Source organism: Dipodomys spectabilis, unplaced genomic scaffold, assembly GCF_019054845.1.
Source record: "Dipodomys spectabilis isolate Male_0828 unplaced genomic scaffold, ASM1905484v1 ptg000002l, whole genome shotgun sequence".
NCBI classification, from domain to species: domain Eukaryota; kingdom Metazoa; phylum Chordata; class Mammalia; order Rodentia; family Heteromyidae; genus Dipodomys; species Dipodomys spectabilis.
The window spans coordinates 53,014,487-53,036,721 of NW_024870679.1; the positions used below are offsets into that span (position 1 = coordinate 53,014,487).

The window sequence follows — 22,235 nt, forward strand, 5'->3', positions numbered from 1 at the left end:
ACTATAAAAAGCTTATAATGTGGGGATAGACATGTATACTTACTATATTAAATATACTATATTAAACATTGACTGTGCCACTAAAGAATTACATTTTCCTATATACTTATATGTGTAGTGGGAAAATACTCAGACACAGAGGCATCACCTCCAATTTAGTCACTGTATCATAAATGGTAGGCTGCAGCTGAAAATTTTTGACAGGCCTGGAGATGTAACTCAACGGAATAGCACTTGCATAACAAATGCAAGACCCAGGATCAATCCCTAGCACTGCAAAAAAGAAAAATGTTGAGTGTTATATAAATGTCAAAAGCTGAAATTAGGAAATGGAGCTGTGGTTCAAGTGGTAAAGCCCTAGCCTTGAACAAAAAAGCTCAGGGACAGTAAACATAGTCCTGGGGTTCAAGCCCCTCCATACCACACACACACACACACCACATACACACACACCCCTCCCTCCATAACACACACAAACACACACACACCCCTCCCTCCATAACACACACACCACACACACACACACACACACACACACACCCCTCCCTCCATAACACACACACACACACACACACACACACACACACACACACACGGACAGTAAACATAGTCCTGGGGTTCAAGCCCCTCCATAACACACACACACACACACACACACACCACACACACACACACCACACACACACACCCCACACACACACACCACACACACACACCCCTCCCTCCATAACACACACACACACACACACACCCCTGAAATTAGAGTTTAAGATTTCTAAAATGTGATGTTTCTGTGCATCCTAAGTTAGATGAAGTGTCAATAAGATGCTGCAAGGAAAAGATAAACCAAAAGTAAACTAAGAAAACAGAATTAATGAGGCTCTAAGAAAGCATCTTATTTCATACAAGTTGAATTCTTCCTAGAAGTTGTCCTTCTAGAACAACAAGAAATCTCAAAGCAGATTTAAATCTCTGACAGTAGAGATTTGTAGACCAAATCTTGGTTTTCTCTAGAGACACAAAAATCTTCCTGTATAGGGTAGTGCAATGAAGCAATGAGAAGGTGTGTGTGGTATATTGAAGCAGATGGATCGGGTCTGCATCAGTTCTACAAGGTACGAGAAGGACAGGGAAAATATAGAGTAGTATCTCATGTGCTCAGTGCATCATGGCCATGACACAGAAAGCCAATGATCTGAATAGGGTTATAACAGTAACCTGCACAAACCTCTGAAAGACAGAGATGCAAACGTGTCAGCAGATGGATGAGAATTCTATCATTCTTCTCATCAGTTCTGGTAATACTGTTAGTCCCCTCCACATTACACATAACTCTAGCAGAAAAGGGGTTAAAAAAAAAAACCTTTGAATTGACTGAAATTTATTTCTATAACCCAGTAGAATGAACATGGGTTCTAAATACTATAGGGCTAGAACACAGTACCCAGACATTAGTCAAACACTACATGAAATGTCTCCATGGAAATATTTTTTATGAGACTAACGTTTAAATCAGGAAACTCTGAGTAAAGCTTTATTCTTTATAATATGGATAAGTGTCATTCAATCAATTGAACATCTTAAAAGAAAACCAATAACTTCTCTGAGGGGATAGGGAATTTTGCAAGCAGATGGCCTTTATTCTCAAAATATAACTTTTCCTTGAGTCTTCAGCCTGCTAGCCAACCTTGCAGATTTTGGACTTGCCAAATCTCCCAAATTTACAGGAGCCAATTCCTTAAAATAAATATATGACTCTACCTACAATCCTACTACTTCTGTTACTCTGGTGAAGCTTTAGTAATATGAATGAGTACCTTCTTTACCACAAAGGTAGACTATAATGACTATAATGACCCAAAAGTCACAAGACCTTATTTAAGATTCTCCAAATGTATGTCATTTAAAAGTTTCTAAACAAACTTGTTCTTTTTTAGGTAAAGGAGTTATTTTTATGGTGGTTTATCTGATAGACCCATGATTAAAACTACAAGAAAGGAAAAAACAAAGAAAAGACACTAAATTTAAAAAAAAAAAAAAAAGTATTTCTTTTCTTTTTTTCTTTTTCTTTTTTTTTTTGGTGCTAGAACTCAGGGCCTAGAAACTATTGTTGAGTTTTTGTGCTCAGGGTTAGTACTCTACCACTAGAGCCACAGCTCCATTGTGATTAATGGGGGATAAGAGTCTCCTAGCCTACCCACCTGGGGTGGCTTTGAAACCTTAGCCTCTGTAGTAGTATTATGGGTGATAAGCCACCAGTGCCTGGCAAGAGAGATACTTCTTTTTTTTTTGGGTCCGGTCGTGGGGCATGAACTCTAGGCCTGGGCACTGTCCCTCAGCTCTTCAGCTCATGGCTAGTGCTCTACCACTTGAGACACAGTGCCACTTCCGGCTTTTTTCTTTTTGCTTATGTGGTGCTGAAGAATCGAACCCAGGGCCTCAGGCATGCAAGGCAAGTGCTCTACCACTGAGCCACCTTCCCAGCCCCAGAGAGGTACTTCTTAAGCCAGGTAATTTCTTTTTCTTTTTTGTCCGTCATGGGGCTTGAACTCTGGGCCCGAGCACTGTCCTTCAGCTCTTTAGCTCAAGCTAGCACTCTACCACTTGAGCTACAGAGCCACTTCTGGTTTTCTAGTGGTTAATTGGAGATAAGTTTCACGGACTTTCCTGCCCGGGCTGGCTTTGAACCGCGATCCTCAGATCTCAGCCTCCTGAGAGCTAGGATTACAGGTGTGAGCCACTGGCACCCGGCTCCAGGTAATTTCTTGACTAATACCTTTTGGCTTTCTTGTACAATAAATCAACTCACATGAAGACAATATCAGAGTTGTCATTTCATCAAAACTGCCACCAACAACACGGTGGATTAAAAAACATTCATTTAAAGCAAAGGCACTTAGGGTCATAGATTTATTTTTTTTTTACCGTTTTTTTAAAATGTCTATTTTATTGTAAAGGTGATGTACAGAAGGGTTATAGTTATGTAAGTAAGGTAATGAGTATATTTCTTTTTGAAGTGTTACCCCCAGGGTCATAGATTTATAAACAGTTTTAGCAGAAATAGAGAGCTATTTCACTACCAATGAGTACATTTAAAAGAAAAAAAAGTACACATTATAATAAAGAGTAATTTTTTTTTACCTTTTAATGGAAATACCCTTGGAAATCTTGCTGAAAAACTCTGTTTCTACATCTTGGCTTTCAGCACTCAGTTCGAAATGGATTGGATTTCTGTCAGAAGGCTCAACATTCTGAAATGAAGTTAAGTCATACTTTGAGATCTCATGTAAATTAAAATACCAAGAAACTATAGTTAGACGAAAAGTAGCTCTGAAGCATGAAGGAGGGTACTTCTAATTTCTGTAACTGTAACCTCTTTTAGAAAATGTCCACTTCCCTGAATTTTAAGTAAAAACTTAATCACCTGACTAAGGATTCAATAAATTTGACAAGTATAAAGATACCATCTAAAGAACGAAATGATAAATGATGTCTCAAAAATAGAAATAATTGTCATTTAAGATGATTAAAATTAAAATTTTATTCCTGAACAAATGTAACCAATAAAGGAACTCAAGAAAAATGTTAAGATGGGGCTGGGAAGGTGGCTCAGTGGTAGAGCGCTTGCCTTACATTCCAGAGGCCCTGGGTTCGATTCCTCAGCACCACATAAGCAAAAAAAAAATAAAACATTAAAAAAAAAAAAAAAAAGAAAAATGTTAAGATAAGATCTGGGTGGATGGAGCTGGTGGAGCTGGGAAGATGGCTCAGTGGTAGAGCGCTTGCCTTGCATGCATGAGGTCCTAGGTTCAATTCCTCAGCACCACATAAGCAAAAAGAAAAAAGCTGGAAGTGGCACTGTGGCTCAAGTGCTAGAGCGCTAGCCTTGAGCTGAAAAGCTGAGGGACAGTGCCCAGGCCCAGAGTTCAGGTCCCACTACCGGACCCCCGCCCCCCCCCCCCCAAAAAAAAAAAAGATCTGAGTGGAAACACAAGTTTTTTTAGAAGCAGTTAGTGTTTTTATAATAAGAGGTGTATTTTTCTTATTGGTATAACATCTAAGATATAATTTTATTAAATAATAATAATCTTAAAAAATAATAATCTTAAAAAATAGTATTTAGCCAGGCACTGGTGGCTCCTGCCTATAATTCTAGCTACTCAGGAGGCTGAGATCTGAGGATTGCAGTTTGAAGCCAACCAGAACAGAAAAGGCCCTAAGACTTTGATTTTCAATTAACCACCAGAAAACTGGAAATGGTGCTGTGGCTCACAGTGGTAGAGCATCAATTTTGAGCAAAAGAGTTCAGAGCTCAGGGACATACCCAGGCCTAGGAGTTCAAGCCCTATGACTGACCAAAAAAAAAAAAAAAAGTGATCTTTAAGATTTGGGTACCAGGGGCTCATGTCTGTAATTTTAGCTGCTTAGGAGGCTGAGATCTGAGGATCGTGGTTCCAACCAAGTCCATGACACTCTTATCTTCTTTTTTTTTGTCAGTTATGGGGCCTGAGCTCTGGGCCTGGGCGCTGTCCCTCAGCTCTTCAGCTCAAGGCTAGCACTCTACCACTTGAGCCACGGTGCTACTTCTGTTTTTTTTTTTTTTGTTTCTTTGTTTATGTGGTGCTAAGGAATTGAACCCAAGGCCTCATACATGCAAGGCAAGCACTCTACCACTGAGCCATCTTCCCAGCCCCATTCTTATCTTCACTTAACCACTGAAAAGCTAAAAGCAGAGTTGTGGCTCAAGTGGTAGACAGAGCACCAGCCTTGAGCAAAAAAAGTCAGAGACAGTGCCTAGGCCCTGAGTCTAAGCCCTGGACTGGCACATAAAAGTAATCTTTAAGCTAGAAGTAGTAGCATGAATACTAGTACTGCTCTAGGCTGAGGCAGAAGTACAAGGTAGTAAGACTGCCCCTTGTCAAAAAAAAAGAAGTTATCTTTAAATTTAGATATTTCTAGTTTCAAAGATGTACTTTTTCTGTGGTCATTATGGACACAATTTTATATATTTTATTAGATAAAGCAACAACTTATTTAGATTCTTTGAATTATACTGTATAAATACTGACTTTGAAGTGTGAAAAATTTTACATACTATTCAAAAAGATAATATAGTTATGAGAAAGAAAACACCAAAATCATGAGATCCTCAGGAGCAGAAATTGATACAACTATAAACTATATATAATTTTCAAAGATTTCAGAATAACATGGATAAGTTATTCTGTGATAACCTTTAGTCTATGGCCTAAGATCTACTAAAGAAAAACTAGCCATAAGTAAATAAATCTACTATTCAATAAATAAGTAAAGCTTAACAATTTAAATTAATATTTTTAAGGATAAAGGACAATGAATTTCAACAGTCCAAATGTAACCCATAATAGTCATAATATATTGGAGACGTAGGTCACTTACATTGAAAACACGTAATGTTTCCTTGCTGGATAGTAAGTGAAATTGAAGGTCAGAGGTCCTTCCATCGCATGGGAGGCATTCATAAAACTCAGGTTCCTTATGTGTCAACGAATAAAGAACTATGACAAAATGTCCAGATTCTGAAAAAACCCTGCATAAAAAATATTGTTTAAATGTTAGAACTTTAAAACTTAATGAAGATAGCAAGATTATACTGAAATAACTCCTATGTAAGTCTCCAAATAGATCAAATAAACAGTATAAGTTTTGGAAGAAAACTGGAAAGCAAGTCTATGTTTTCTTTTTAATTTATTTTTTATTTACTTATTTTTTTGTCAGTCATGGGGCCTGAACTCTGTGCCTGGGCCCTGTCCCTCAGCTCTTCAGCTCAAGGCTAGCGCTCTACCACTTGAGCCATAGCACCACTTCCAGCCTTTTCTGCTTACGTGGTGCTGAGGAATTGAATCCAGGGCCTCATGCATACAAGGCAAGCACTCTACCACTGAGCCACCTTCCCAGCCCCCTTTTTAATTTAAAAAATGCATTTCATTATGTAAAATGTATAGGAATGTATAAAATGGAAAGTGAAAAAGACACTCTTCACTCTCCTATTTAGTGGAAGTACTTCCAGAATTCAGGCATGGTAGCACACATCTGCAGTCAATGCCTACATGGGAGGCTGAGGCAGAAGATCATGTAAGCTAATAAGTTGAAGACCCAATTGAACAACATACCAAGACCATCTCATCTTAAAACATTTCCCTGAGTATCAACACAAAAATAAAAAAAAATATTGTCTCATGCTTCAGACTGAACACAGAATGAGAGATAGAGTGCTTCAAAATTCATTTTACTGAACATTTACTGTCAATAGTAACTTACAACAAAATCAATATTAATGATAAAACTATACTAAATCATAGCAAAGAATCAATAACATTTACCTTGTCTTGGTTTTATCAGTAAGTAACACTTAACTTTTTTTTTTTAATCAGTTGTGGGGCTTGAACTCAGGACCTGGGCACTGTCCCTAAGCTCTTTCATTCACAGCTAGTATTCTACCATAGATTCACTTCTCATTTTTTGGTAGTTAATTGGATGTAAGAGTCTCACAGAGTTTCCTACCCTGGCTGGCTGTGATTCTTAGATCTCAACCTCCTGAGTAGCTAGGATTACAGGTGTGAGCCACTGGCTGCCTGGAACATTTAACCATTTTATTTGTTTTAAGATCTTGTAACCTAATCAAGGCTGGGCTAGAACCATGTATGTAGCCAAAACTATCCTTAAAGTTAAAATCCTCTGTCTCCCAAATGCTGGGATTATAGGCATGTACCACTGTCCTGAAAAATAAAACTATTTTGCAAAAGATGAAATAAAATGTAAAAAAATCTAACTACGAAACCAGCTATAGCACCAGGCATGGTGGCACAAACCTATAATTCTAGCACTCAGGAACTGAGGCAGGAGGATCTTGAGTTTGAGGCCAACCTCCAGGACAGCCTGAATTCTACATTAAGACTCTAAGCTGGCCTTAGTAGCATATGTCTGTAACCCTAGAAATGAAGGAGGTTGAGATCTAAGGATCAAGGTTGGAAGCCAACCTGGGCAGAAAAGTCCAAGAGACTTTATTTCCAATTAACCAGCAAAATGCTGAACTAGAGAAATGACTCAAATTGTACAGCACCAGCCATGAGCAGAAAAAACTGAACAAGAAGGCACTGAGTTCAAGCTCCAGTACCAATATTAAAAAAAGTATTTGAAGAAAATATAAAAAAAATACAAAAGATACTTTACTCAGTAATACTTCTAAAATAGGAAAATCTTTTCTAAGTAAGACAGAAAAAATGATTTATGGCCTGGGGATGTAACTCAGAGGTAAAGTGCTTGCCTCACATGTACAAGCCTTTTTATGTGAGCTCCCAGCAGGGAAAATAAATAATAAATAAATAAAAATATTATATAAATTTTAAGTGAAACCAATATAAGATAAATGGGTAAAGACAAAAATAAAATACGTAATAAAATAATATTACTTGCCTTTCTTGAATAGAAGAATTGAATACATATCTCAAACAGCAAGCCCATACCTGAGGACTATAGATGTGTATAATTCCAGACAGCCAACTAAAAGAAAAAATGGAAATTAAAATCTATGGTAAAGTTGGATATGGTGGGCTGGGAAGGTGGCTCAGTGGTAGAGCGCTTGCCTTGCATGCATGAGGCCCTGGGTTTGATTCCTCAGCACCACATAAGCAGAAAAAAAAAAAAGCCGGAAGTGGCGCTGTGGCTAAAGTGGTAGAGCGCTAGCCTTGAGCTGAAGAGCTCATGGACAGCGCCCAGACCCAGAGTTCAGGCCCCACTACTGGACCCAAAAAAAAAAAAAAAAAAAAAAGTTGGATATGGTGACATACACTTGTAATCTAAGCACTAGGAGCTCAGGCAGGAAGAGTTTGAGATCTTTCCTCAAAATAATGAACACAAAACAAAACAATATAGTCATTTAAAGATGAACATTTTAGATTAGGTATTTCTCATTATGTATTGGAAGATCTTTGATATTTGCCAGCAATATATTGAAAAGTCCTCTCAAATAAGGAATCTATCAGCATTAGAGGGATAACCTATAGACATCTAGTATAGTATCAATATAAATAAATAGTATCTACATACAGAAAAAACAAGTATGTGTTTCTTTCTCTCTATCCTCTTCCACCTGAGATGTAAAAGAGAAAATGGTGCAGAGGTGAGAGTAGAATGCCAGAATGAATTAGCTTGGACTGTAAAGATTGGGAACTAGAGGAGCCTGAGTTGTAGATATGATTCAATGCTGTAACATACAGAGATGGCCTGAAATACAAGAGGGTCTTAATGTTTACTTAGTAATCAATAAGCCACGGATAATACCAGAACTACAGCACAAGACTACTAACAGATTTCACAGTGTAGCGAACCCATATCCATTTTCATTAGCTTTGTAATGCCATTTCCTAACATGGATTCCCTTTCCTGTCAATCCAATCTATGCAAGGTCCAGCTCAAGTTTATTGTCTATAAGAAAATGTCCATTATTGCTCTATTACAAATACTAACAGTGTTCATTTTCTACAGTGCTCACTTCACAGTAACTTGATCATTTATTTTTCTATGTGAATATTTTATCATTTCACTTTTGATTATAAATTCCTTGAGAAGGAGCTTCAAACAAAACATAATACCAAGCAATAATGTTAAGCATGTGGAAAACACTAAATAAATACTGAATAAATATAAATTCTTGAATAATATGTCTAAATGCCATTAGCCACTAACTAAAAAGAAAGCTAATGGAAATTTCTGCAAGATTGCCTGCAGTACATTTTAAGTAGCATTATTTTGACTACTGGGCTCTTCAGTGTAACTACTTATAAGACAAGAGGTAATGTCAGAATAATGCAGGTTCTAAGACTTTAACTTCAACGATAAGGATTTAGTTTTGTCTGTTTTACATATAGGAGTTCATTCTAAATCTGGGTCAAAATCTTATTTTAGCTGATTCAAAATCCCTATTAAAATAAGAAAGCTGCCTCATGCCTATAATCCTACATTTGGCTAAAAAGGCTTTCATGAACAATATAGTACTTACATTCCCACTAGTGGTAGAGAACAAACCTTGGGATCTGATTCCAGTAAAAGTAACAATTTTCGGGTTTCATCCATGGTAAGATACCTAAACAGAAGATATTTAAGTAAAAATAATTTTAGCTATGTATTTTTGACCTTGAAGAGGTAATGTCAGAAATGGAGTATAATTTAGGTAGGGGATATAATTCAAAAGAGTAGTCTCAGATACATGTAAACACAAAGAAGAATTCAACGCACTTAACTCTAACAGAGGATTCTAGTAAGAAAGGATTAAAGAGATTTAATTTAAAATTCTACCTACCTATTAATAGGTTTTGGGTTTGTTTTTTTGTTTTTGTCAGTAATGGGGCTCAAACTTAGGGCCTGGACACTGTCACTGAGTTCTTTCGCTCAAGGCTAGCATTCTACCACTTTGAGCCAGAACATTACTTCCTATACTATCTATTAAAATGATCATTAAAGATATACTTTTAAAAACGTTTTATTCCTTAATTTTACTTACAACTTACTTTAACCTGAGTGTAAACATCAAAGTAGGCAGTATCAGAACTAATTAGGTTACATGGGGAAAACTGAATTTTTTGCTCCAGGAAGTGTTTTAGCATCTAGGTAATTTGCCAAGACTTCACACTGAAAGTGCCTGAGTTAGGAGAAGTATTAACCAAGTATTTATGTGCCATATTCCTCCAACTTCTCCCAAAGGGTATGATAAGAAAACCCAACACTTATTTTCCCAAAAGGACAATATACTATATTTATACTTAGTTATAACAATTGACAGTAGGTTTTAAGTATATGAAAAATCTGGATGGGGTACAATACTGTACATTGGCATGCCCAAGGGCTACAGATCAATAATTCAAAGAAAGGAAATTTTCTGCTGCATAGGTACAAAGGGAAACTAATTTTGTGGTTCACGTTAATAATAAAAAAATTCCCAGTTAAAAAGCACTTCATTATTCCAAAAGAATTAAGTGTTCTTTCAAATACTTTTTTGAATATCAGGTCTTTGACCATTCCCTGATTATGGAATACAAAATTATTTCTTTTGTGTTCCTCTAACTAGCAACTACCACTCTGCTCAGATTCTGGGATTGAAAATGAGAGTTGCTTGCTACTACAGGGAGAAATTCTTTTCTTTTTTTCATCCTCTTTTAAAGGATAAGACTTGGAGTTGAGTGTACCTTGGCGAGCACTTCTCAGGCCTCGTGAGACTTAACAGGAACTGAGGCGGAGTCAGTGGGACAGGAAGCCAGAAAGGTAGTGAATGCCAGAGCTGCTACTTGTTAAACTTTAAAGCACAAGGTGCTTGTATTGTTCAACAGATAATTGATAAAGCAGATGAAGATTCAGGGAAGCAGCCCTGCTGAGAACTAGAATGCATGCATTTTGACTACATTTCCTAAGGAACTAAGGGATAACAAGCTGGAGAGGACTCTACTGGAGCTATGTAAGGAAATCACCCTCAAGTAGCTGGCAAGTTGGTATGTAAGAGTATTACAAACTTTTAATGATCTCCTTTCTCTGCATATTATACATGAAACATTCAGCTTCTCTTAGGTTCAATTAGTCAGATTGTAGTTAAAAAAAGAAAACAAAGGCAAAGATGACCTAAAACCTAAGAAAACCCATCAATTTTAGTAATTTTACCTAGTTAAAGAAAACTTTATTCTGAAATCAGCTGGATTGTGGTTCAGTGGTAGGTGTGTACATATATGTGAGACACTAGGTTCACTTCGCAGCACACACACACACAAAAACCAAAACAAATCTTTTTTTTTAAACATTCCCCTAGTTATTAATCAAATAATCAGATCCCTGATATATAAACTGGTTACACAATTGTCTCATATTACATTATTCAAAAAATACACCAATGGAACCAACTTAAAAAGTTTACATTAACGTAAACTTACCCATATTTATAGGTACCTTGAACTTGAGAAATATTCAGATTACTAGCCAAGTTTCTTGCCAGGGCTGTTGGGATAATAGGAATGGGCTTCACGGGTGTGCATTTAAACTTATTTGCTGGAGTTACTGCTGCCCAATGCAAGTCAAACTCCACAGTGTCCAAATCCTCTCTGGAAGTGATCTGAGCTCTGAGAGAAAGCAGCTTACCACAGTCCAAGGAATCTTTGCTACACACGTGGTGTTGTATGGCCTGAGGATCAATATTATACAATTATTTTAGATTTGACATGTGTGCATGTCTTTTTTTGTTTGTTTGTTTTTTTGGTTTGGTCGTGGGGCCTGAACTCTGGGCCTGGGCGCTGTCCCTCAGCTCTTCAGCTCAAGGCTAGTGCTCTACCACTTGAGCCACAGTGCCACTTCCAGCTTTTTTTTTTTTTTTTTTCTGCTTATGTGGTGCTGAGGAATCGAACCCAGGGCCTCAGGCATGCAAGGCAAGCGCTCTACCACTGAGCCACCTTCCCAGCCCATGTGTGCATGTCTTTAAGGTTATTTAACACTAGTACCTATACACATATGTCTTGTGTTAACAAAATTAAATTAGTTCTGATTTCTGTCAGATATTTCTTCCATGCAATGAAATGGTTGTATGAATTATTACATGAAGGCAAATTAAGAATTCTGTTCCAAGCTCCAAAACATACTTCCAAATAAGTTGTCCTAATAGCACTTCCAATTCCTTATGGTGGTATTGGGATTTGAACTCAGGACCTCATGTTTGTTTGGTAGGCACTCTGCCTCCAGTCCTTTTTAGTACTGGCTATTTTTGAGATAGACTCTGACTTGGTGCCCAGGCATAAGCCTAGGTTATGATCTGAAATCTATTTTAGGCTTCCTGTATAGCTGTGATGACAAACACACATCACCATGCCTAACTTCCTACACTGAGATAAAATCTTGTGAACTTTTCTGCTTGGGTTGACCCAGAACCTAGATCCTCTCAATCTCAGCCTCATATGTATTTAGGATGACAAGTATATGCTACTATGCCCAGCTATTGGTTGAGAAAAGGTGTCATGTGTATGCCTATACTGGCCTCAAACTATAATTCTCCTGATCTCAGTCTCCTAAGCAGTTAGGATTATAGCCACCAGCATCCAGCTAGTACTTCAAATTCTTATGTTATCCCTTATAAATATTAACCACATAAGAAAAAAAGGATATAAATTCTGAATTCAGCTTCAGAGAATCTCACAATTCTTTTTTTTTTTTTTGGTTGGTTGTGGGGCTTGAACTCTAGGCCTAGGCACTGTCCCTCAGCTCTTCAGCTCAAGGCTAGTACTCTACCACTTGAGCCATAGGGCCACTTCTGGTTTTCTGAGTGGTTTATTGGAGATAGAGTCTCACCAAGTTTCTTGCCCCAACTAGCTCTGAATTTTGATCCTCACATCTCAGCCTCCTTCGCAGCTAGAATTACAGGCATGAGTCAGTGCCCAGCTACTCTTCCTTTTTTGATTTCTTTCTTGTTACAGCAATTTGCCAAGCATTTACTATGTCCATGGTATCATTTAAAGTTTTAGTGCCACTATTCTACTGTAGGCTAACACATCCTCTTTAACACTAATCTCACTACTGAACCAGCCTAACTTCAGATAGCCTGCTCTACCAGATTAACTGTTTCTGATTGATTTGATAATATTTTCCTCTTTTCAGAAACCTTAATGAGCCCAGCAAGGTGGTTCACACCTTAGTCCCTCTACACTGCAGACAAAGACACAAAGACATTAAGATTATAATGAGGTAGCCCTGGGCTATAAAGGGAAGCACTGTCTCTAACATAAGCAAACCCCAGGGGACTAGCCACCTGAGGCAGAATACTTTCTGGCCTCCTAACTACGTGTTTCATCCCCGTACTGAAAGAAAATTTTAAAGGCTACATGGCCCCTATAACATAGTTCAAATTCCTTAGACTAATACTCAAGGTTCTCTATAGTCTGGCCAAACTAATATTCCAGCTTGAGCTAACACAATTCCACACCCTTATAGTTACCCCCTCAGTACAGCTTGAACTTTCCTGTCTTGGTCACACGGCTTCTTTTTCTGGAATGTTATGCATACTAGGATCTCTACCTTCAGAAACTAATATATTGGATTTCAGATCCACAATAATTCAATAAAAAAATTACTGAGTACCTCTCAAATATGAACTTATTAAAATAATTTTTACTATATATGATTCTTCTGTGGATTTAATAAAGTTATCAATGAGTTTTCACCTTAAAAGCTGAACTGAAGTCATCTGCATTGTGAACTGCTACTTCTCTTGAACAAAGTCCTTGAGTACGAACTTTGCAGTTGACCAAAAAGTCCCCAGGAAGAGAAGCAGTAGGAGTTCTTTCTAAGCATTCAGGCACTTCTCGCCCAGGATCAAAGCGATCTACTGCCAATGTCACACCTTCTTCATCTAAAGAACAAGAATAATAACTATTACTTAGCATGCTAATTAAAAACATAAATTAACAAAGCAAGACAAAATTTTAGCAAAACCCTTTGTTCATTCCAACAGTGTACTATAAAATCGTACTTTGAAAAGTGGTTTGGAGCTGGGGATGTAGCTCAATTGGCAGGGGGTTTGCCTAGCAAGATTCTGGGTTCAATACTCAGAACCAAAACCTAACCAAACAAAACCAAACCAAACCAAAGTTTGCTTCTATATTCTTTTACCTGACTATATTGTGAAGTTTGTGATGGGTAGTTTTACTTATTTTTGTATCTTTGGTACATAGTAAAGAAAATTAGCACAAAGCACATACAATAGCTGGCTGAATCAACAAAAATGCATTGTATTATGGTCACAGAAGTAATTCTTTAAAGTACACTACCTTCATCCACTGTGAAAGAACCAATTAAAAAGCACGGCGTATTTTTTTTATTCTGCTTAGCATGACGATAAGCAAGTCGGATGATCTTTTCAGTCACCATAAGTTTTGGATTTCTGAAAAATAACATTAGTCTTTTATGAATGTTGTGAATTGGATTTTCTAAAAAATATTCATGTTATGAAATGTCACCTAGAATATAGCACATAACTTTTACAGTGTGCACAAAGATCATTGTCAGGAAATCCCAAGGTCAAAGGCAAGGAGTAAAGAAGGCCACTTGGAAACTAGAATGGCAATAGCTCATCCAAAGCAATAATTATCCTGGCACTTGCCTAACTTTAGGAACCAGAGCATGAATTGATAAACTATGCAGACCATTTGCTTTCGTAAAAAAAGTTTGATTGTAATAATCAGATCCATATGTTTACACATTATTTAAGAACTTCAGCATTAGTGCATAAAGAATATAAATAAACTTGATTAAAATGTTTAAAGATAGGGCTGGGATGTAGCTCAGTGGCAAAGCGCTTGCCTAGCAAGTGCAATGTCATGGGTTTGATCCCCGGTACCAAAAAAGAAAAGACAAAAAAAAATTTAAATGTTTAAAGAACTATAATCAAAATATGTGCAAGAAATAAGAAACTAAAAAAAAAGAAGAGCCAGGTGCAAGTGGCTCACGCCTGTAATCCTAGTTACTCAGGAGGCTGAGATCTGAGAATCGCAGTTCAAAGCCAGCCCAGGCAGGAAAGTCCATGAGACTCTTATTTCCAATTAACCACCAGAAAACTGGAAGTAGAGCTGTGGCTCAAAGTGGTAAAGCACTAGTTTTGAGTAAAAGAGCTTAGGGAAAGAACCCAGGGCTGGGAAGGTGGCTCAGTGGTAGAGCACTTGCCTTGCATGCATGAGGCCCTGGGTTCGATTCCTCAGCACCACATAAGCAAAAAGAAAAAAAGCCGGAAGTGGTGCTGTGGCTCAAGTGGTAGAGCGCTAGCCTTGAGCTGAAGAGATGAGGGACAGCGCCTGGGCCCAGAGTTCAGGCCCCATTACCGGACCCCTCCCTCTTAAAAAAAAAGAACCCAGGCCCCTGAGTTCAAACCTCACCATTAACGCCATTGCCATTATCATCTCCATCACCATCAACACCACCACCACCAAGAACAACAACAACAATGAAACCACAAAAAGGCATACATTTGAAAAGAAGCATTTGGAACTTACAGAGATTTAAAAAAATACACTATCAATTAAAAATTCAAAACATTATATAATCAATTGGAGACATGTACATGGGTATTATTTTATAAATGAAGCATACTTATGATGAATATTCTTTCACACAACACATACACACATACATATACATACATATATATATATATATATGTATATATATGGAGTATGTACTTCTTTTCTTTTTGGTAGTGGGGCTTGAACTCCGGGCCTGTGCTGTCCCTGAGCTCTTCAGCTCAAGGCTAGCACTCTACCACTTGAGCCACAGCACCACTTCTGGTTTTCTGGTGGTTAATTGGAGATAAGAGTCTCACGGACTTTTCTGTCTGGGCTGACTTTGAACCATGATCCTCAGATCTCAGCCTCCTGAGTATCTAGGAGTATAGGCTTGAGCCACCAGCACCTGGCTTGAATATGTACTTCTATATTTAATAAACCCAATCCGGGGATATGGTTTAGGTACAGTATCTAGAATTCTTAAATCAGGACTTGCTTATGCAAGTTGTGGGGTAAAAAGCAGGGGTTCCATCCCCAGCACCATACCCCCCAAAAATAATACTATGAAATGGGTATTATTACTGAACCTTGGACCCTCTTTTAGGTCATATAAATAAGAAGTTGTAAAATCTGAACTTACCACTCTAGATTGTCTAACTCCATTTAAACTACCTGAAACCAATGTAGCAAAAATCTATGTGACTTATCTCATAGTTTAATCTATGAGCCATTTCCAGGCTGCAGGTGTGGCTCAAGTGGTAAAGCACTAGCCCAGCAAACATTAAGGCCCTCAGTTCAAACCCAAGAACTGACCAAACAAAACCATGCATCATCTCATTGTTAACTGTCTCTAGGCCTTCCTACTATTTCCATCCTTCATAGAATACTTTCAGCAAGTCTTCATACAGAAAATCTCAATGGATCTATTTTGTATTACTTTAAGTCTTAAATGTCTCTCTTCTGTGTCTAAGACCCAGATATTTTATATTCCTTCTAGTTCAATCTACTCAAAAATGGGTAGAGCTCAGTGGCTCATGCCTATAATCCTAGCTACTCAAGGAAGCTGAGATATAAGGACCCAGGTTCAGAGCCAGCCTGGGCAGAAAAAGTTCCCATGAAACTCTTATCTCCAATTTACCACTCAAAAACCATAAGTAGGAAGTGGCACTGTGGCTCAAGTGATAGAGCACTCGCCTTGAGCTGAAGAGTTCAGGGACTGCCTAGGCCCAGAGTTCAAGCCCCACGACCAACAAAAGAAAAAAAAAGAAAAAGAAAAACTGGAAGTAGAGCTGTGGCTCAAAGTGGCAGAGCACTAGCCTTGAGCAAAAGAGCTCAGGGACAGTACCCAGGTCCTAAGTTCAATCTCTGCAACCATTCAAAAAAAAAAAAAAAAAAATCAGTTCAAGCTTCCTAATGTTCTACATGTTTAAGCATGATGAGAACCTTTCAGGTTTTATTTTGAATATGGTAATGCTCAGAACTTTAGATGTTCAGAATTTTCCCATGAAACTGAAATTCTCATTTTGTTTAAGGGAATTTCATGGAAAAAGTAAACAAATAGGGACACAGGTTGAACGCCTTTTATCTGAAATATTTGAGACCAAAAGTGTTTTGATCTTGGGATATTTGCATATTTAGTGAGATATGCTTGTTGATGGGACCCAAATCTAAACATGAAACAAATTTATGTTTCATACATATAGCTTGAAGGTAATCCTATACACCTGTGTGTTGTACATCTTCATTCTTCATCTTCTCTCTCACTGGTATCTGTGCCACAATGTTGCCATCAAACACATTTTAATTTTTGGAGATATCAGATTTCAGATTTGGAAATTAGGGATCCTCAACCTGTAATTGGTCATGGTACTCAATTTTGCCTTAAACATCCTTTTATGACTTAGGTTTATACTAGCTTGGTTTGAAAAAAGAAAAGTTCTTATACCTGTAGTAATTAAGATGCAAACAGACAAAATCTCCAATTGGTGTTGGGTTCCAAAGGGCTAACTTGGATGGAGGAAAGTGGAAAGGTACCATCTTGCTTGAAGGAAGCCTTTAAAAGAAAATTTAAAATTAAAGTACAAGGAAAAGAAAATTGGTAGAGATTTTGTATTAAATAGTTAATTATCTTTGTCAGGCCAGGTTGTATTCACCCACTTATTTAGGAGGGCAAGGCAAATAGATGGCTTGAGCCCAGGAGTTTTTTTTTTTTTGGCAAAAGATTTGAACAAAGATGAACAAATGTTGCTATAGATGTGGAGAAATGAGAGCACTTATACATTGTTGGTGGAACTATAAATATGTACAGGCATTATAGGAAATAGCATGGAGTTCCTTGAAAAAATTAAAAATAGAAGTATCACAATTCTGAAATATACTCAAACGAAAACATCAGAAAATGCTGTATTCCATAGTCACTGCAACACTATTCACAATAGCACAGATATGCAATCAATCTATGTGTCATGCTCAGAGAAATAAGATACAGTATATATGTACATATATATATATATATAATATAGCTCTAAAGAATATTTTACAGAATAAAATCCTGTCATTTGTGCCAACACGGAGGACATATGGTACACAATTTTAACTGAAATAAGCCAGACAAAGAGCCAAATATCTCACTCTGATGTGGAATTTGAAAAGCTGATCTTATAGAAGTACAAAGACCAATGGTTATCAGAGGCAAGGCAGGGTAGCGGGACAAGGATGATGAAGAGACTGGTCAATGGGCGCAAAATTAGTTAGAATAAGTAATAGTGTTCTATAGCACAGTAGGGTAGCTAGTCAACAATAGTATAGTACATAGTTCAAAAAGTGAGGAGAGGATTATGAAGGTTCTTGACAAAAAGAAATAGTAAGTGTTTGAGGTACTAGGTATACTAACTAAATACTGGGATTTGATGGTTGCATCATGTACACATTAATCAAAACCACACTGATTGCAGTAGTTTAAGTCTATAATCCTAACTAATCAATCTGATAATAAAATTTTAAAGAGAATATACTGAACTTGTTACACAACTATACTTCCCAAAGGACAGAAGGTGACAATTTTTCAAATAACAGATGGCACAGGTGAGATGAAGCACACCTGTAATTCAGCTTTCATAAGGTGGGGCCAGGAAGATCTCCAGTTCCAAACCAGCTTGAGCTATAGATCAACATCTTCTCTTTAAAAAACAAAACAAAAGTTAGGAACATAGCTCAAGTTGGCAGAGTGCTTGCTTAGCAGGCATGAGGCTCTAGGTTCAATTTTCACTACCACCAAAAAAATATACATATACATACATATATATATATATATATAAATTAAAACTTTTTAAGAAGAGGTGGAGTATAACAGATGGGACAAAATTAAAGTAACAGAAACATGATAGCCTCGTTGGGCCGTGTTTCCCATTGTCTTCATTAAGAACATCTGGTGCAAAGGAAGACAGATAATAAAGAGAAAATACTGACACCCCATGGGTGCAATTCTAGTTTTTAAGAACAACAAAATCCACATGTCAACATTAATTGTCCTTCCCTAGGGGAAAATGGAACAATACATGATCCAAAGAACCAAATAACACAAGCCAGTCTGCCTGGTCCCCAAAGTAATAACAGACTGAGTAAATCAGGAGGCAGGTAGGAAGCTCCTCCTTCTTATTCCACTTAATAGGAAAGGTTAGGAACATTTGAGGAAACTTGGTATACCTAATGTGGATTACCACTAATGAATCAGTGCTTAGAAAGAAAGAACCCAGTTACTTTTGCAATCTTCTAAATGTAAATAAACACCTATGTAGATTTTAGTCTCAGGACTTCAGATACTATTACCCTTGATTAAAAAAAAAAGATCTCCTATGCAATTAAAATAAGTGAAGGAAGAAATGGAACTAATATTTGCAAGTGCTTACTAGTATAAGTAGATCCTTTAGCATAATAATCCTATTTAACCTTTCACAGTAATCTGTAAAATAGAGACTTCCATCCCTGTTTTACATGAGGAACTGAAGCTTATTAATTAAGTTGATTAGGGAATCCCACCTTATATATGGAAGAACTGGCATATGTGCAATAATTTTCTTGATTCTGAAGACTATATTCTTTCCTCTCTTCCAAAGTACCTTTGCAAGTTAAAGTGAGTAGCTGTGAAAAAAATTATACAAGTATTTCTATGCTGCTGTGATGTCATGTGCCAGTCCTAGCCTTTGAGGGTTAGGTGAGAGGATAACTTGAGTCTACAAGTTTGAGTCCAGCTGGGGCAACATAGTGAAAACTAGTATTGAAGGAGAAATAATTCTATACCTGGTTTTCATCTGGGCCTTCCCAAGAGGATATACAGGTTGCATGGTATTTGGTGAATGATTTATGCAACTTAAATCCTCAATGTCCTAGAGAAATAAGAAAATATTACTAATGACAAAAAAACCGTTGAAACATGATTTAACCACATATTAATAAAATTACAGGCAAAATTAGATTAGTTATATTTGATGTGACAAGAGGTTAATAAAATTAAATGCTTGTGGTGCTGATCATTTTCACATGTTAGAGTCATTCTTCCTAAAAACGAATGTTGATTTCACGCAGTGAAATCTTTCAGTATATCTCTATTAATTAAGGAAAGTCCAGATTTTTTTTTAATGATAGGCTAATGTTTAATGTTCAGTAAATTGGACTTTACCTTAATATGTTTGTTGGAGTACATTCCCCGGAGAGGCTGAATATATACACACAAACACATAATTGCGTGCGTGCACACACACACACATACCAATGGCACATTAACAAAAGTTAATACAGTTATACAAAAGAAGAGGTATCCAAATTAAGCAAACTGAACAATTACAAATGTATCTGAATTCACCCCCAAGAAATCTAACACAGTTGTAAATCAAAGTAGAAACACAAGAAATGGGAAAGCACAGATTTTTATCTTACCATCTATCAATTTTAACTTCGTGAGCTCAGCAAGACATATAACAGTTCACAATCCTTATGATCCTCTTCCCCACATAAATGTGCTTCCCATGACACCACCTTAGCTGAATTCAGCAAGCCCTCAAAGAAGTCACTGAAATGTTCCCCAGAACAGCTAGACAAATCTGATCAAGTTATTCTCGAGATCCAGAGTCAAAGACCTCTATGATTCGATTCCTTTTTAGCCTTCCAACCATCCCCCCTACCTACTCACGCCAAAGGGAACTACTTGCAGTCGTCCGGGTCCAGTTAGCACAGGCTGGCCCTTTACTTGGCCTGTCCTGGTAAATGTCCATCCTCCTTCCCCATCCAACCCGAAGGTCCGTACCTCCTACCCAGGTTCACAGGATAGTGATCCGCCTCGCAGCTGACACCGTACTTCCAGGGACCTCTCCCCTCAACTTCAAAACACCATGCCAGGCACTGTAAGGCGATTCAGGATGTAAGTTCCCAGATTTCCACCGCGAAAAACTTTAAATGGCAGGTGCCCGACGGCTAACTCTTCCATACAACTCAATACACATAATGCCGAATGAGTGTGGGGTCCACTTACTGTCACCCACTAGCTCTCCATCTGTTCTCCGCCCCCGGGAGGAATGAAGTCAACCCACTACAGGGCCCCGAACATTTTACCCGCCGACCTTCCTCCGGTCCCACAAACGTCCTACTCACCGTTACCTCGCCCATATGGGGTGTGTTTGTTGGATCAAAACAGAGGTCGGCTCCTAAGGAGCAGCTCAGGTGGCCCGGGCCCCGCCTCAGATACGTTGGGGTCGCGGGAACCAAGGCGGCAAACACCGGCTCGAGAAACCGAAGGGCGCGCCGCCCCTCCTGACTGGTTGGAATCCCCGCCAGTCAGGAAGCAAGGGCGGAGCTAAAGGCGTCTCGTCAAGTCACCACAACGTGCTACTATGACAGCCAATCAGAGCTCTTCATAAGTTCCGCGCTCTACCAATCCCAAGGTTCTTAGGAGAGGTGAGGAGTTCCTGAATCAGTGTTCCGAGGATTTAAAACCTCATTGCGTCAACGGTTAAGTTCCGGGGTAAGGCGGGCTTTGCGCGCGTAGTACAAAGCCCAGCAGGCTGGATCAGGAGGGAAAGGAGGAAGTGCTGGCTGCACCGGTGCTCCCCGGACACGAGAGCTCGCGTTCTGGAGACGTTTCCGCAGCAGCTTTCCCACCCTCGCCTGCTCCGCAAGTCAGTGGTGCTTTTCCTCTCCGCTTTCTATTTCTCCCCACTGTTGCCTGTTATACTGAAGTAGGTCCTTTAAATACAGATAACATGAGCAGCTCGCCGGGCGCCAGTGGCCCACGCCTGTAATCCTGGCTACCCGAGGGGCTGAGGCTTTAGGATGTGGTTCGGTGACAGTCTGAGCTGGACAGTTCGTGAGACTCTATCTCCAATTAAGCGCCAAAAAGCTGGACAGCGCCCAGGCTCTTGAGTTCAAGCCCCAGGACCTGTACGAAATAATAAACAAAAAACAAACTGTCCCTGAACCCTTAAAAATGCCTTATAGTTGCTCGCTTCCCTTAAAGCCCTCTGCTTGTAATTCAAGTGGCAGTGTGACTGCTTACCTAGCCGGAGGTCCTGAGTTCAAACCCCCATACCGCCGGAAGGAAGGAAGGAGGAAGGGAAGGAAGAGAGGGGGTAGTGTTGCTGGTGGCTCACACCTGGATCCAAGTTTGAAGCCAGCCCAAGCAGATAAATACACTATTATCTCGCTGGAGGTAGCGTGAAAAAGCCAAATGAGAGCATGAGGTCCTGAGTGCAAGCCCCAAAGCTGGCACCAAAAATAAATGTAAAATGAAACGATTATTTTTATTTCTGAGTAAGAAGTGAGAAAGTGTCCTAAGGAAAAAGTGTGACTTACATTTTTAAACTACATTTACCTATCCTCTGTGTGTGTGTGTGTGTGTATGCACGTGTATGCACGTGCGCACACGGGCTGGTTCCGGGGCTTGGGCACTGTCCCTGAGGTTTTTTTTTGTTTTTTTTTTTGCTCAAGGCTAGCACTCCACCACACTCCTTCCGTCTATTTTGGTAGTTAATAGGCCACAAGAGACTCTGAGTAGCTACGATTACAGGCATGAGCCACCAGCATCCAGCTAGTGCTATATACTTAAATATCTTATACTTACCATGTACTTATACAATATGGAATATGTAGTATTGATATTTTGTGTGAATAATATATTGATATCAG

The 22,235-nt window shown here is 38.5% G+C and overlaps 1 protein-coding gene across 5 annotated transcripts in view; it reads right to left on the reverse strand.

Moving 5' to 3' along the window:
* Stil (STIL centriolar assembly protein) overlaps window positions 1-21,229 on the reverse strand; it is a 43,804-nt gene extending 22,575 nt beyond the window's left edge. For 2 of the 5 annotated variants that reach the window (XM_042676342.1, XM_042676333.1), the window contains exons 1-10: window positions 20,706-21,229; window positions 19,359-19,444; window positions 17,005-17,112; window positions 13,833-13,945; window positions 13,227-13,414; window positions 10,956-11,203; window positions 9,041-9,124; window positions 7,456-7,542; window positions 5,419-5,569; window positions 3,142-3,251 (exon numbers count right to left, since the gene is read on the reverse strand). In XM_042676342.1, the coding sequence (XP_042532276.1) occupies window positions 3,142-3,251; window positions 5,419-5,569; window positions 7,456-7,542; window positions 9,041-9,124; window positions 10,956-11,203; window positions 13,227-13,414; window positions 13,833-13,945; window positions 17,005-17,112; window positions 19,359-19,444; window positions 20,706-20,720 (1,190 nt within the window). In that variant the 5' untranslated portion in view covers window positions 20,721-21,229. Of the gene's footprint in view, window positions 1-3,141; window positions 3,252-5,418; window positions 5,570-7,455; window positions 7,543-9,040; window positions 9,125-10,955; window positions 11,204-13,226; window positions 13,415-13,832; window positions 13,946-17,004; window positions 17,113-18,159; window positions 18,183-19,358; window positions 19,445-19,994; window positions 20,149-20,361; window positions 20,457-20,705 lie in introns of those variants that run through there. The other 3 variants (XM_042676357.1, XM_042676349.1, XM_042676363.1) reach the window with 3 other exon arrangements.
* Window positions 21,230-22,235: the final 1,006 nt, after the last annotated feature.